The following is a 15,406-nucleotide window of genomic DNA, read 5'->3' as shown; positions in this document are numbered from 1 at the left end:
TTTCTCTGGCTATTCACATCCATCCAAGTGTCAAACATTAATATGGTACACACACAGTAAACATTCAATCTGTCGTAATACCATCACCCACCAAACAGTACTAGTGGAAAAAGTGTGGAGAAGAGAGTGAGCCCCTCACGGAAGAACCGCCAATCGGGTTATCTGACTAGTAATTGCCAGTGTGCCCAATTATCATCATCTGTGACTCACTCTCATAACAGTGGAAAATGAAAACAGAAAAAGACCAACAACGTATAACAGTGCTTCTCCTCAACATCAGCCCCACAGTCTGCTGACTGTTCCTATCAAGGCAAGTCCACGTATTGTACTTGCTATACTTGTGTGCACATATAACACAAAAACAGAAACCCCCAGTGAGAAAGAAACGTGAATCTCACACAATTAAAATAGAAGAGTTCACTGGCCACTCTGGGTTTATTCTGGGCTGTGAATCCTTCTAACTTAAAAATGACTCACACCATACACAGTCTCAGGTGGGTCATAGTCACCAACATGTTTCGTTGCTCATATTTTCTGCAACTTCTTCAGGGCAAATGGGGGTTACCCACTGCTATTGCCACTGTCTTTTAACACACACCTGTGATGGTAGAAACGACAGATTTGTAAAATAAAATGAGCCGAGGGTTAGAGACCCTCCCATATTTACTAATAAATTCGATTTTAAATTGTAATACAAGGTTGCGTTACTCAGACCAGACAACACTGCACATAATCACCTGGGGTTAGCGTCTTTCACGCATACCGGCTACCCCTTCTTTTTAACAAAACAGTATGCCCGTGTCCTCCGAGATCACGTGTTGATTACGAAAACCCGCTACCCAGGTGATTATGTGCAGTGTTGTCTGGTCTGAGTAACGCAACCTTGTATTACAATTTAAAATCGAATTTATTAGTAAATATGGGAGGGTCTCTAACCCTCGGCTCATTTTATTTTACAAATCTGTCGTTTCTACCATCACAGGTGTGTGTTAAAAGACAGTGGCAATAGCAGTGGGTAACCCCCATTTGCCCTGAAGAAGTTGCAGAAAATATGAGCAACGAAACATGTTGGTGACTATGACCCACCTGAGACTGTGTATGGTGTGAGTCATTTTTAAGTTAGAAGGATTCACAGCCCAGAATAAACCCAGAGTGGCCAGTGAACTCTTCTATTTTAATTGTGTGAGATTCACGTTTCTTTCTCACTCGGGGTTTCTGTTTTTGTGTTATATGTGCACACAAGTATAGCAAGTACAATACGTGGACTTGCCTTGATAGGAACAGTCAGCAGACTGTGGGGCTGATGTTGAGAAGAAGCACTGTTATACGTTGTTGATCTTTTTCTGTTTTCATTTTCCACTGTTATGAGAGTGAGTCACCGATGATGATAATTGGGCACACTGGCAATTACTAGTCAGATAACCCGATTGGCGGTTCTTCCGTGAGGGGCTCACTCTCTTCTCCACACTTTTTCCACTAGTACTGTTTGGTGGGTGATGGTATTACGACAGATTGAATGTTTACTGTGTGTGTACCATATTAATGTTTGACACTTGGATGGATGTGAATAGCCAGAGAAAAACTGGCTTGTGGTAATAAAAAGTTGTTTGTACCACTACAATCCATGCCAGATTATAAACCCTTGATTGTCTTCCCAGCTTTGTCTTTAACTTGTCTTTCTGGCTTGCTGTATCTGCCAGAGAGTTTCCTTGTTATGTCATAGAGTTCTTTCATGTTTCCATGACTTGATGCCTCCTGGTCTTCTGTAGTAAGACCATCAGTTAACCTTCACTTGTCTGCTCTTCAGCTCCGCAATGCTTCCTTGTTTGTTTTGGTGTATTCGACTTGAGCTTTCACTTTTTCTGCTCTTGCTGGGTTTGGTGTTTTGCAGCTTCTTTTTCCTTTCTCTTTTGGTTTATGCGAAGAGTCTTGGTTGACATCCATTCTTTATGCTGGTGTTTCTTGAGACCTAGTATCTCCTGGCAGTTTGATATCACTGTTTAGTTGATCTTCTCCCACTGACTTCCTACTGGGCCTCTGTCGTCCTCTACTACTTGCAGGACTTGAAACTTATTACTGAGAGTGACGGAGTATTCACTTTGTTTCTGTACATGTTTGAGGAGGGTAGTGTTATATCACTGGCGTTGGTTTGTCGGTTCCATTCATGCTTTCTTCAGCTTTTGCTTTAGCCTGGCTATGACCAGATCTGACACCATGTCTGCTCCTCTCATCACTGTAACATCCTGTAGGGGCCTCCAGATCGCCTTAGCAGTGAAGACATGGCTAATCTGATTCTCTGTTGAATGGTCTGGTGACACCCACGTTGCCTTGTGTAGTCTTTTGTGTGGGAATACACTACCGCCTACCACCAGACTGTTCAGGGCAGAGATATCTGGAAGCCTTTGAACTATTCTTGTTCATGTTGCCAAGGCCATGATTGCCCATGACTTCTTCATACCCAGTGCTGTTGCCTTCAGTTTTGGCACGAAGGTCCCGCATCAGTATGGTGATGTCTCTTTCAAGTCATGTCTCCAGGATGGACTAGAATCTGTTGTAAAACTGTTCTGTTTCCTCTACTTTGCTGTTATTTATGGATGCATAGCACTGGATAACATTCATGTTGGTCCTCATTTTCTTTGTGCGGAAGGTCGCTGTGATGATTCTGGGACTGTGGGCTTTCCATCCAATCGAAGTGCTGTTGACTTCTGGCATTAGCATCAGTGCTGCTCCCGGAGTATGTGGAGCGTTGTCTTCCTTATATCCAGAAACCAGCAGCATTCCTGCGGGAGACTGTCTTTTTTCTGCGGACTATGTCCATCTGGTCTTGCTGATACCGAGCAGGGCAAGATTGTATTTTTTCATCTCCGCTGCCACTTGAGCTGTCTTCCCCATCTCATGTATTTTCCTCACGTTCTATGTGCTGATGGTGATGGTCTTGGACGAAACCAGGTGGATTGGTTTTATGGCTTCTAGGGAGCTCTGGCTTTCAACACAAAGCGTCATAGCTCTCCGTGAAGGAGATTCCTCTCTCTCCAAGACTGGGTTATCCTTTGGTTGACGTTTCAGTAGCTGGGGTTTTTACATGGTTGGGGAGCTAGCTCCGACCTTAACCTTCCTCCTCCTTTCGCAGCTGGACTTGGGACCAGCCATGGTGAAGTTCGGTGAGCCCATAGATAAATACCTTGACCAGAGCAACCCAGTTCTGCATACCTCATTTGTTAAAAGGATGCTCAATTAGTAAATAGGATTGATTACTAATGTGACCAGAGCTCTCAAATTCTGTCAATCCACTACATCCTCAAATGTTCGACTCCTTTGTGATTGCTATTGCAAAGGCCATCGTTAGGGGCCATTGATATTTAGCTTTTTGTTCAAGATCTCGTTTTGTTACTTTAGTATGTTTTACAGCACACTTAGGCTCTCACTCTGGGTTCCCACTGTATAAGTTCCTATAAATGCACATACATTTCCAACTATGTAGTGCTAAGATTACAAGTAATTCAGAATTGCTGCCAGAAATGTATCTTAAATCAATTTAAGGCTTATATGGCTTCAGTTGCACAAAGTTTAGAGAGGCTAGAAAAATAGCATTCAGCCTTTTGGACCTCCTCCCAAGTCTATAAAACATGGTTATTCTGTACTGTTTGAAACTCTAATATAAAGTTTACATTGCTGGGATACTCCCTTGCTGTATCGATAAATAGGTACTTAACCGAACTGATTCCAAACTTGTGGATGCCTATTTTCCTTCAGTAAGTCTCAAGAGCCTTACATTTAATGGACAGATAATTGGAGATGGACAGTGAGTTAGTGTCATTGGATACAATAGGATCCTGTATCTAGTATTCTTCAGGAAATCACATTTATAAATGTTGCTAGTTAAATGCCAGTTTGAATATCTCAGTTTTTAGGATTCTTGTGAAATGTTGGTTCATGGCTTCTGCCGGCAAGAGCAGATCTACTTTGTTCTAGAGCATTGGTACTTGCAAATATTTCCCCAGGGGCCATAAAGTACTGTCTATGGTGAGACTGAGGGCCGCACTGATTTTTTTTTGTCAACTCTTTTTATTGGCATTTCTATGTAATTTTCAACAGCACGGTTCACGCATCATGTACATCAAACACTTTATTAACAGTATTCTGCTATAAGTACTCCGACAACACCTTTTGCTATTAAGACGCTGTTATAGTGTGACATATACGTAAGGCGACAGTCCCGGACCTTCGTACATGGCCATATCCTGTGCGAGTCTTTGCTTCTCATTTCCGCCTGAAGTGCCAGTTCATATATACATAACTCAGTTGCAACCACAACATTTGCAAGAAACAGTAAAAACGAGATACAGCTTTATCACCGGTGTTCAATACAAAACATTCCCCCATTCCCCTCCCCGAGGTCCCCCTCCCCCTCCTTCGGTCAGTAAATGTGTGTTTATTTCCTCATCTTATCTAACCGGCCTCCCGCACCCCCCGCTCCCTGTCTCCTCACTCTCGGCGCATGTATGTTCCCCATGTCTATTGCACCCTCGCAGCATTCCGACCATGAGCCCCCGCCTGCGCGATAGTGTTAGTATTACTGCTGGCATTGCTGATGTTATTAGTGTTTGCCGTGCACCCCACCCCATGGCTATCCAGGCCGCCCTCTGTGTCCCCCGCCCCTTCCTCAGCCGTGTCAGTCCCTACTGCCTGTAGTGTGCTGAGCATGCCCTCCCAACATTCCGCCATGGGCTCTGCGGAGTCCCACTGTTTCCTCTCTCCTAATGGCGGTCCACTTCGCACAGCCCCACGACAGGAGAGACAGGATCCACGCCTGCACACTGGGTGGGTCCCTCGCCTTCCATCTTTTTGTAAGGAGTCTCACCGCCGTGACCATTCCCAGGAATCGGGACGACGCCTTGGTAGTTGGCGACCGCTTGAAGTGGTGTAAGAAGAATTCAGGCCAGTCACAGGGGATTGCGCGGCCAGTACATTGCACACGCCGGGCATGGATCTCCCTCCAATAAGTGCTAAGTCGTGAACAGCGCCACAAAAGGTGAAGGAGGTCCGCATCTAGCTCGCCGCATCGGGAGCAAGACGCATCTGCCCTATTAAAATACTTATTGATTAAAGCTGGGGTGAGGTAGGCCCTGTGGACTATATATACCTGGATCTGGCGAAAGCGCATGTTTCTGGGGATGCTCACCGGACTTTTGAGCATCCGTTCCCATTCTTTATCCGCCAGTGGTCGTCCCATATCCTGTTCCCACTCCCCGCGGAGGGGGGCCAAGTCCAGCTCTGTGTGCAACCTTAGGGACGCGGCAAACCATTTGATGAGATGCCTGCCCCTGCCCATGACATGGAGGTACTGTATCGTTAGATGCTGCGCCGGCTCCTCCGTTATGTCACCCCACCCCATCACCATCCGGGCTGTGAGTGACCTATGCATTAGGAATCCCCCAGGGGGTAGCCCAACCTCTGCAACTAACGTCTCGAAGGGGATCAGGGCTCCATCCTGGTATAGGTCGCCCAGCGTCTGCACCTCCGCCTCCTGCCACTGCTCGAGCATGCGGCGTGTGAGAACTCCCTTGCCTCCCGGAGAGCCCTCCAACGGCACCGCGGGCGCGTATGGAAGCGCTTTACTCGTGAGGTATAGTGCCCTGCGGAAGCACTTGTAAGCCACCCCTAGTAGGAGCGGGGCAGGTCTAGCCCTGGCTGCCAGCGGGTGAAACAGCGCAGCGATCCTTTCCATGGTATAGGGCGGCTCGCTTGTGGCGGTGTCCTCCCTCCCCCTGACCGCCATCCAGCTGGCAATCCATTGGAGCTACGCTGCCAGATAGTAGTGCTCAAAGCAGGGGGCGGCTAAGCCACTTTTGTCTGTGGGGAGAAAGAGCTTATCTAGGGCCAGCCGGTGTCGAGACGCGCCCCATACGAAATCACGTAGGGTCCCGTTGAGCTTGGAGAAGAAAGATGCAGGCACGAACAGAGGCAGATTCGTAAAATAGTATAGAAGGCGAGGAAGCATCACCATTTCGGTCAAAGCGACCCTGTCCGTGGGCGTCAGGGGGAGTGTGGACCAAAAGCCTATCTGCGCCCTGAGCGCTGTAACCGCCCTACCTAAGTTCCCGTCCAGCAGGTCCACTGGCTGCCGGTAGATCTGGATCCCCAAGTATTTAAACGTGTCCGTGCGCCACTGCACTCTCGTGCCCTGTAGGCTATACTCCGGATCATTCACCCCACTGTTAAAGGCGTATAGGCAGGACTTGTATGAAAAAAAGGAAAGGGGTATCCCCGACTAGAGTTCCTAATTTCGGGATATATAACCGTGTGTCAATACAATAATTAGGAACAAGGTTATAGAGCGGACATTTACTGACAGAAAACTAGGAAAACTGAATCATAAACAGAGTGCATGGTACAAATAAGGTTTGTGCATTTTTATTGAACAATAGTTTATAAAAGAAGGGGAAAAAACAGTATTTTTTACATTTATTATATTTTGATCTCCTTTATATTATACATTCTGCAACAGCATGAGATTGTGCGTATTTGTTTCTCTATGCAGATTATTTATACAGTGGGGCAAGTTGTTCCGGCATACTATTCACGTCCCTGACAAAGACCAAGAGATCATCTGCGTATAGGGACACCTGGTGTGTACCATCTCCTAGTGGGATCCCGTCAGCCAGCAATTGCCTCATGGCTGCCGCCAGAGGTTCAATGGCTAGCGCAAAGAGCAGCGGTGACAGAGGACATCCCTGCCGGGTGCCCCTGCCCACCGCCACCTCCTCTGAGACGTAGCGTCCCAGCCGGACGCGGACCACGGGGTTCCTATACAGAAGCCCCACCATCTCCAGAAATTTCCTTTCCAGCTCATAAGCCTCCAACACCGCCCGAAGATATCCCCACTCGAGGCTATGAAAGGCCCGCTCCAAGTCTAGTATCAGGCACCCTGCTCTAGGCCACACCGCCGCTGCCTCCGCCGCCACACGAAAATACCTCCTGAGATTCAGGGATGTGGACTTCGCCGGCACAAAACCATTTTGGTCTGGGTAGACCAGATGCAAGACTAATGGCGCCAGGCGCTCAGCCAGTATCTTGGCTAGTATTTTATAGTCCGTATTGAGCATCGCCAACGGGCGATACGAGCTCAGGGACATTGGATCCCTGTCAGGTTTGGGCAAGGACACCAAAAACGCTTCTCTCAGGGAGGGCTATTGACGCCCGATACATCTGGTGCAGCCATGGTGCCAGGATGTCTCTGTTCGCTTTGTAGTATTCAGCTGGCAGGCCATCTGGCCCCGGCGTTGTCCCAGTCGCCAACGCCTGTATCGCGTCACCCACCTCCTCCAGCGTGAGCGGGGCACCTAGGTCCTCCCTCTGTGCATCAGTGATTTTGGGCAGCGTAACCAGCTCTAGAAGGTCAGCCACCGCATGGTCCCGGCCGGTGCCCCGAGCTCTTTAGAGGTCCCGGTAGTGCTCAGTAAACCAATCTGCGCCCTGCGCTCCGCGGCCTGTATCAGCCAGGCTAGCAGGCGACCTGTCCGCTTTCGCATGTGTCTTGGCCGTGTGCGCTGCATAATTGTGGCACCTCAGTCTTTCAATGAGGACCGCATGCTCACCTTGTAGCTCCCCCAGCTTAAGCGCATGTCTACCCGCTCCCTCCCCCTCACGCTGCTGTAGCTCGGATTCTATGCGGGTCGGTGACGCAGATACCTGCGCCTGGATCTCCCACGTGGTCCCTATGCAATGCCCCCGTATAGTTGCCTTATGGGCGTCCCACTGCACCATAGGGTCGCTCGCTGTGTCCCCATTTTCCTCAAAGTAATAGAGAATGGCGCTACCCAGGGATGATCTGAACTCCGCATCCTCCAGCGCAGCCGCCTGCAGCCGCCATTTGGGCACCGGAGGCCTATCTGCCGCCCAGCTAATCTGGAACCACAAGGGGTTATGGTCCGAGGTGCGTCCTACCCAAATATTCAGACTTGGTTAAGAGTGGGAGCAGGGACTGGGAGCCTGCTATTCTGTCCAATCTAACATGGATGCCGTGCACCGGCGAGTAATAGGAGTATATTTTGTCTGTGGGGTGTTGGGTACGCCAGAGGTCTTGAATGTCCCAATGTGTTAGCCAATCTCTGAGGGCTTGTGCCGCTGAGGTCGCTGCCACTGCGCGCAGGGGCGGGTATGAGCGGTCTAACTGTGTGTCCAGCACCATATTGTAGTCGCCTCCCAGCAACCAGGGCAGACCCGCATACTGCTGAAGGGCATGGTTTAGAGACGCCAGGAAGGCAGGCTCCGTATTAGGGGCGTAAATAGAGCCCAGTAATATTTCTTGGCCATTAAGCCTCCCCCTCACAAAAGTGTATCGCCCTTCCGCGTCTACCTGCGTGTCAGTGTGTGCGAAGGGGACTCCTGCCTTCACCCATATCAGAGTGCCTCGCGCGCGCGCTGAGTAGGTCGTGCCATACAGTTGTCCCCTCCATCGCCTGCAAAGTCTCTCCAACTCCTCTCTAGACATGTGTGTTTCTTGGAGGAGAGCAATCTCCATGTGGTGGCGCTGCATGTATGAAAAAACAGAGTACCGACGCGACGGGGTGTGCATGCCTCGGATATTCAAGGTCATGATGTTAGTGCATGCAGTGCTGTGACGTGTTCACCCGGGGGGGCCGGGGGCGCAGCCTGTGAGGTCTGGGGGTGGGCCCTCGGTCGGGAATCACTAATTGCCGCATCTAAAACATGTGAACTGAAACTAACTGTGTAACTTTATGGGCGTACTCCCAACGGAGAATGCGTCCAGACTGAGCAACCAAACTATCGCTTAGTGTATTGTGATCGCAATGTGTGTGCGTTTGGGGGACGCGTAGTCAGTGGTGGTATCAGGGGACCCCCCTCGACAAGGCCCCAGCGCTGTTGAGGTGTGGTTGGGTTGCCACCTACAGTGGAGCGTGCCGGCTCGTGCGAGCCACCCGTGAGTGCCACCCCGCATGCAAGTGCATGAACTCATGTCCTAGTGGAATGCGCGGCTGTGCATCTGCAGCATGCTAGCAGGTCTTATTACTGTGTCTGCGCGTGTGCGTGACTCCAGGACAGCAGTATTGCCTATCAATGTGTGCCAACAGACATTCAAAGGATACCATGGATCTTTGCACAAAACACTAGTTATGAGGTAGTCCATCGTTTGTTCGTCGGCCGTCACACTATATAGTCCGCTGTCTGGGGCGTCACCACCGGCTGCAGAACGTCGTCCGACATTACCGTAGATGGCGAGGAAGATCCGCTAGCCTCAGCTCCATTTTGCTGTCCGTGCTCCGGTCTGCCATGTCCTGTCCCCGCTCCCAGCGTTGCGACCTCCTCCAGTGCCTCCTGCCACTCCTGCCTTATCTTCTCCGGGCCGGGTGCCGCCTGTCCCAGGCCTGTTCCCCGTCTGGCCCCCCTCTTCCTTCTCCTCTTCCTGGAGCGCTGCTCTTGCCATCCGCCGCCCTCAGGGGCTACTGGTCACGTCCCCGACCACTGTCCGGTCTCCTCCAGCCAATCCCAGACTTCCGTAGGGGTGTCGAAGAAGCGTGTGCCCCCCTTCGTGACCACGCGCAGCCGCGAGGGGAAGAGCAGCGAATAGGATAGTTCCAGGTCCCTGAGCTGTTTCTTCACTGCCATGTAGGAACCCCGCCTCTTCTGTGTCGCCGCTGTGTAGTCCGGGAAAAGCATTACACGACTGTTGCCCACCTGTAGGTCGCTCATCTTCCGTGTTTCCCGGAGTACCGTATCCCGGTCTCTGTAGTTGAGGAGCTTGAAGAGGAACGGACAGGGTCTGTCTCCCACCCTCCGGGCCTGCGCAGGCACCCTGTGCGTCCTTTCCACTACGAACTGCGGAGACAGCACTCCAGGCGGCAGAATCGTCCTCAGCCACGTCTCAGTGTATCGCTCAGGCGCCGTCCCTTCTTCTCCTTCAGGCAGGCCCACTACACGGACGTTGTTGCGCCGAGAGCGCCCTTCCTCATCCTCGGCGCGGTCTTCTAGTACGTAGACTCTATCAATCAGGTTTTGCAGGGCCGCGGCGTGACTGCGCACCACAGGTTGCCGCTCCTGAACCACTTGGTGCTGTTCTGTAACGGTCTCCGCCAGCTTACGGTGGTCTGCGTGCAGCAATGTGAAGTCAGATGTTACCTTATCAATCCGTCCCTCTAGTGACGACTTGGTTTGCTCTAGGGTCGATCCAATGCGCTCCACCGCCACCAGAACTGTGTCCATTTTGGCCGCCAGAGTAGCAGCTGGGTCCATGGCCATCCGCCTCTGGTCCTGCGTCGCGTCTGGTCCAGTCGCCTCCTGCTGCCGCAGCTGTGCTTTGTCCCTGAGCCTGCCCATAGCGATTTGCTGCGCCGTGGGCATCTACACTTCCGGCCACTCACTTCCAGTCACCCCCGGGCGGGTGCTATTCCCCAGAGAGTGGGGTCCTCACTCCTATCAGCCAACCGGCCAGACAGGAATCCAAGAGCAGTCCCCCCTGCAACCTTGCTCTCGGACGTCTGTGTGCGCACCCGCCTGCCGGTGTCCGTGCGCGCTGTCAGCAATCCATCTCCCAGCCGCTTCCCAAAGAGCTCTGCCCGCAATTACCGGTGCGGTTCCAGGCGTGTTCGATTAGGCAGGGCAAACAGTCGCAGCCAGCGATCTACTAGCAGGCGTGCCACAGTCAGGTTAGTGGCAAGGGCGTTATCCACATCCCAGGAGGTAAGGCCATGTGCGGGTAACAATGTGCAAACTCCAGAAGGCCTCCACTTTCGGGCTGCTGGGACGGGCAGCCCAGGGCTGTTCCCAGGCCTACTCCCATCTCTCAGTTCAGGGCTCGCGCTTACCGGGCAAGTCCCGGGTCAGCAGGCCAGGCAGGCCCCACCGCTTCGCAGTCCGTGGCCGGTAGCACTCACAATCAGCGCTGTAGGTTAGCGGGGTCTGGGGGGGGTTTTGTCTCTGGGGGCCTCACAGCACAGGAGCTCCAAAATGGCGCCTGGATTGTGCCGTCTCCTCAGCAGCGCAGGATATTGCCAGTCTCACCCCCTCGCCTCCTGTTTCCAATTCCCTCCGCTCAGTCGTGCCTCTCTGCCGGGCCCGCAGCGCTGAGACGCCCCGTACCTTCACTCCCCAGGGCCGGGCCCGCTCTCGCCTTCCCGCCTCTGGAGCTCCGCAGCTCGCCCCAGGAGCACCGACGACCTGCGGCTGCCGCCCGCTGCCGAGCATCTCCGCTCTCCTCGGTCAGCAGAGGAGCGGGTCCCTCCCTCCCTTCTCTGCGACTGCCTCCGGGTCCCACCAGCGAACGAGTCCGTGCTCCTGCCGCTCAGTGCAGCCAGTCGCAAGATGGCGGCTCACCGTCTAGCCCTTCGCAGGGGCGCCGCGGGGCTCCTTCTCCCGGTCTGTCAGCAGCGTTGCGGGCTATCTGGCCTGGCCTTTCGCTCCGGAGGCTCCACAGCGCCTCCCCAGCTCTTTCCGTCATGCCCCGCCGCAGCCAGGCTTCTCCCGCACCGCCAGAGTCGGGCCCCCACCTCTCCGGGACTCGGCCGAACTTCGCGCCTTCACCCCGGCCGCCAGCAGCTCTCACGCATCGGGGAAGACTCGGCTCCTCGGCCTCACCGCACGGTTCTGGAGACACCGGCGAGGTCCTCAGGCTATTCCGCTACCTCTCCGCCCGTCGTTGGCAAGCTTTCCCCACACTTTCCGGTGAAATGCAGGATAAATTAGGGCCTCGCTAGCGGAGCTCTAGCAAGTTGCCCGCCATGTTGCCTGGCTCCTGAGGGCCGCACTGATGCAAACATGGTGGTAGTAGTGGGTCTGGGTGGGTCAGGAATTGTGTAAGGAGGTCTAAAACAAAACGTTAAATAAATGGGCAAGCATTTATTTGCAAGTTAATAAATGCTTGCCTGTTTAACGTTTTAGAAATATTAGTGCTCAACAACTAAATAGCAGCTTGTGCTGCTGTTCACCACAGGGCCGTATTTAGATGTCAAGAGAGTCGCAAGCGCCCCCTCCCCCACACCCCGGGCCGTACTTTGAGTATCACTGTTCTCAAGTATGCGTAAAAGGATCCGCCTCTGAGCTTTAGCTTTATCAAACATCTTTATTGAATCACAAAGGATGTTGTTGGATTTGCTAGCTTGCCGGGTATGTTCCAACATAAAACTGAGGTGTTTTGGCAAGCCCTGACTCTAACTTATTACCAGTGAGCTGCTTGCTAGAAGCTGTTGTCAAAGCTGAATGAGCTGCCGTGATCCACCCAGGAAAGCTACCATGTCCCCAATGTAGTTGCTATCTCTTTCAGTGTGAGGCTGGTTTAAACATTTTTGCCAGGGCTGATGTTGGCTTCATTCCAGCCCTATGTTCTGGGTACTTTTTCAGATCTAGGTCTTGTTTCATGGTTTTACCTCTTATTAGCATATTGCATCTCACTTTCCCTCCTTTTTTCTCATCATGTCCATGTCTTCCAATGTTTTCTTAAGGGTTTCTGTAATCGCTATTACTTAATTTTCTATTCTTACCAGTAACTATCTAATTATTGTCATGGTTTTCGATTACGACCCTATGACTCCTACTTCATTCAGTCTTTCATTTTCTCATACTCTGGATCAATAATGTTTCACCTAACATCTTCCATTGGATTTCATTTGTTTATAATTTAGCTACCTACCAATTTTTGCCCTTAACTAGTCATATGAAATTTCCGTTTAATGATTACATTGTTTTGGGATTGTTTTTGGATCTCTGTACCTGTTTTCCTTATCTGTGCAATGTTGTTGTCTGGGTGTCAAGCTCCTATAACCTTGTAATTCTTGTGTAGGATAGTTCAAGAGGAAGAAACCAACAGGATGTCTGCTAATGCTCTTGCTATTGTGTTTGCTCCATGTATTCTGCGTTGTCCAGACACGACAGACCCACTGCAAAGTGTTAAAGATATCAGCAAAACTACTGCGTAAGTTTTCTTCCCTCCAATATTTTCGCAATTTCTTTGTACAATGTTTATATTACAATGTTCAGATCTTCCATTGACTAAGCAAGTAGAATGACATATTTTCACCAGTTGTGTTTTTTGGAAGTTGGGCGCTAATAAGCAGTGTCAGCTATTAAACCTTTTAAAATGTCTGTTTTCAGGTTATGTTGTTCTGTTTTTGCCAGCTCATTTCTCAAAAATTATCTTTTCTTCTTGGTTCGTGTTGTGTTCCTTCTGGTTACCAATTCAGTGGTCTTCACTGCTGTTAACATCCCTGGCGTATGGGGTGGTCTTGTGATTTTGTTTATCGATTCTTAATTCTTTCTGCCACTGTAGGTGGCTTTTTAAACTGGTTTTGCAACTAAAAATATAGTTTCAAAGTACTTTACAACTTGTAACAAATAATCAGTCTTGCATACTTGTTAAGCTAATAGCTAATTTCTTTTCACATAGATTTTATAGCAACTTCGCATAGGATGAACAGTTTAGTGTAATATGTGATTATAAAATAGTTGTGTAAATATACTTAAGGCAATGGTCTTGTGAGATATGAAGCACAGATCTTTAGTGAATGCCTTTGAGACGACCAGTCCCTAATGAGAGGCAAGACTTATCATAGCATACTGACGTTTAGTAAATACTTTCAAGAAAACTTGTTACACAATAAAATGTCTGTTTCACAGTGACCCAAACATAAAAGAGAAGGGTGGGGGACATTGAATGCATGTTTGGACAGATCTCACAGAATGAAAGGACCTTTTAACTATGTCCTTACAGTTTCTTAGGTGGCAGACCATTAAGAGTTTTTGGGTGTCCTCATGCAGTGTGGTCATGAGTTTTTAGTACAGTTGTTCACCTGCCTAATCTTATAACCATGGGAGTAGTGTGTCCCACACTAGTAGGTCTCTATGAGAGGTCATATGTATGTTAATTGATTTTTTTTCTTTTTATAAACATTCCCAGAAATATGTCTGGGAGGCTAGGCCATCTTCCGGTTTCCAGGTTTACTTCAGGAAATATGATGTGACACCTTCTGAGGTGTGCATAATTCTACATGGGGTATGAGTTACAGAAGGAGAATGAAGATTCACTTATGTTCTTTTTCTCGATAGAGAAACAATTTTCCCCCTTTGCGAAATCACTTCCTATACACCCTGGCCAAATAAAGGTGAGGATTATGTTCCCCTTTCCATCCTAGAGGCGGAATTGCTTTAGTCCTTTGCTAGAGGGAGTTTGCAACCATTCTGGGATGCGAAACAGTTAATATCTCTGTGCAAGAGACAATCTCACCGCCTCAAAAATACAGGGCTAAACCCCTTGTATGTCTGTGACAGATTCCTACCCTATTTGTCTTTGCTACTTGGGGTTGGACGATGACTCCAGGCTTGCAGCAACTGCACCCTGATGCTTCTGAAAGCCACCTGGGGCCATAAGGCGTAGCTGTATGTCACCAAACACCAGAAAACTCCATTCTGTGACCAGGCAAGATTGAAGGGAAGATCCCTTTCCCCAAGTCGTTTCTGCAACACATCTTCATTGGGGTTGAAGTCATTGGGTAAGTCCAAAAAGAAACACAACACGTCTGTGCTGGACTCGGCCCATTCCTAGCACTCTGAAACTTCTGAGAGGGAATGAAGGTTTATACATGCCTCTCTGTCTCACACAAGAACTTGATCCCTTATGAAGTATTGTCCTGGGGAACCCAAATTTCTCTACTATTTGGGCATCTTTCATAGATTCACATGCTTAAATCATTACCCATCGTCGAAGTGGGAGTCCCACGGTACATTAAAAGCAGTAAGTATTAACTTTAACATTGAAGTTAATGGAGAAAAAAACATTCACTTTAACATCTCGTCCTAGTCATTAGGAATGGGCCAAATTCCAGCCAATCAGAGGACAGCATCCTCTAGAACCCTTTCCACAGAGGCTCCAGGCTGGCAGATTTTCTACCCCACGTCATTTGAAGGGATTCTCCCTGAGCTCCGCTCAGTACTTTCTCTTTTGGCCTACTGAACAATTTTCTTCTTGAGATTAGCATGTCTTCCTCAAAAACGTTTCTATTTAGGCATTGTGACTCCTGTGGGAAGCTCGGACTACACTCAGATGATCCACACAAGAAGTGTATTTACTGCCTTCACCCTGACCACCAGGTAAGAGACTGTCCTCTGTCTGTTTACGACAGTGATTCCTCCCTCAAAACTACTGCCTCTAAAAAGAGGGCAAGTGAAGTGGAATTGGTCTCTCCTAAGGTTGTAAAGGTGCTGGAGAAACAACACCATTCTATGAAATCTGATTATCAGCCCTCCTCATCTAAAAAGGAGTCTGCCTCTCCCAAGGGTCAATCCGTGCCCTCTACTCCTTCTAAGGCCTCATCTAAGGTAAAGACAAATTCCAGGTCTATACCGGAGACGATTTTGTCACCTCAGAAAGACATTGCTTCGACGGTGCTCTCGTCGG

At 49.8% G+C, this 15,406-nt stretch overlaps 1 protein-coding gene across 4 annotated transcripts in view; it reads left to right on the top strand.

Moving 5' to 3' along the window:
• The window catches only part of MYO9A (myosin IXA), a 1,257,959-nt gene that overhangs the window by 1,136,883 nt on the left and 105,670 nt on the right, over positions 1–15,406 (top strand). For all 4 annotated transcript variants that reach the window (XM_078685018.1, XM_078685017.1, XM_078685015.1 and 1 more), the window contains one exon: positions 12,797–12,928. In XM_078685018.1, the coding sequence (XP_078541144.1) occupies positions 12,797–12,928 (132 nt within the window). The remainder of the gene's footprint in view (positions 1–12,796; positions 12,929–15,406) is intronic.

This window comes from Lissotriton helveticus, chromosome 3_2 (genome assembly GCF_964261635.1).
Source record: "Lissotriton helveticus chromosome 3_2, aLisHel1.1, whole genome shotgun sequence".
Classification (NCBI taxonomy): Eukaryota; Metazoa; Chordata; class Amphibia; order Caudata; family Salamandridae; genus Lissotriton; species Lissotriton helveticus.
This window is presented reverse-complemented; position numbering and strand designations above follow the sequence as displayed.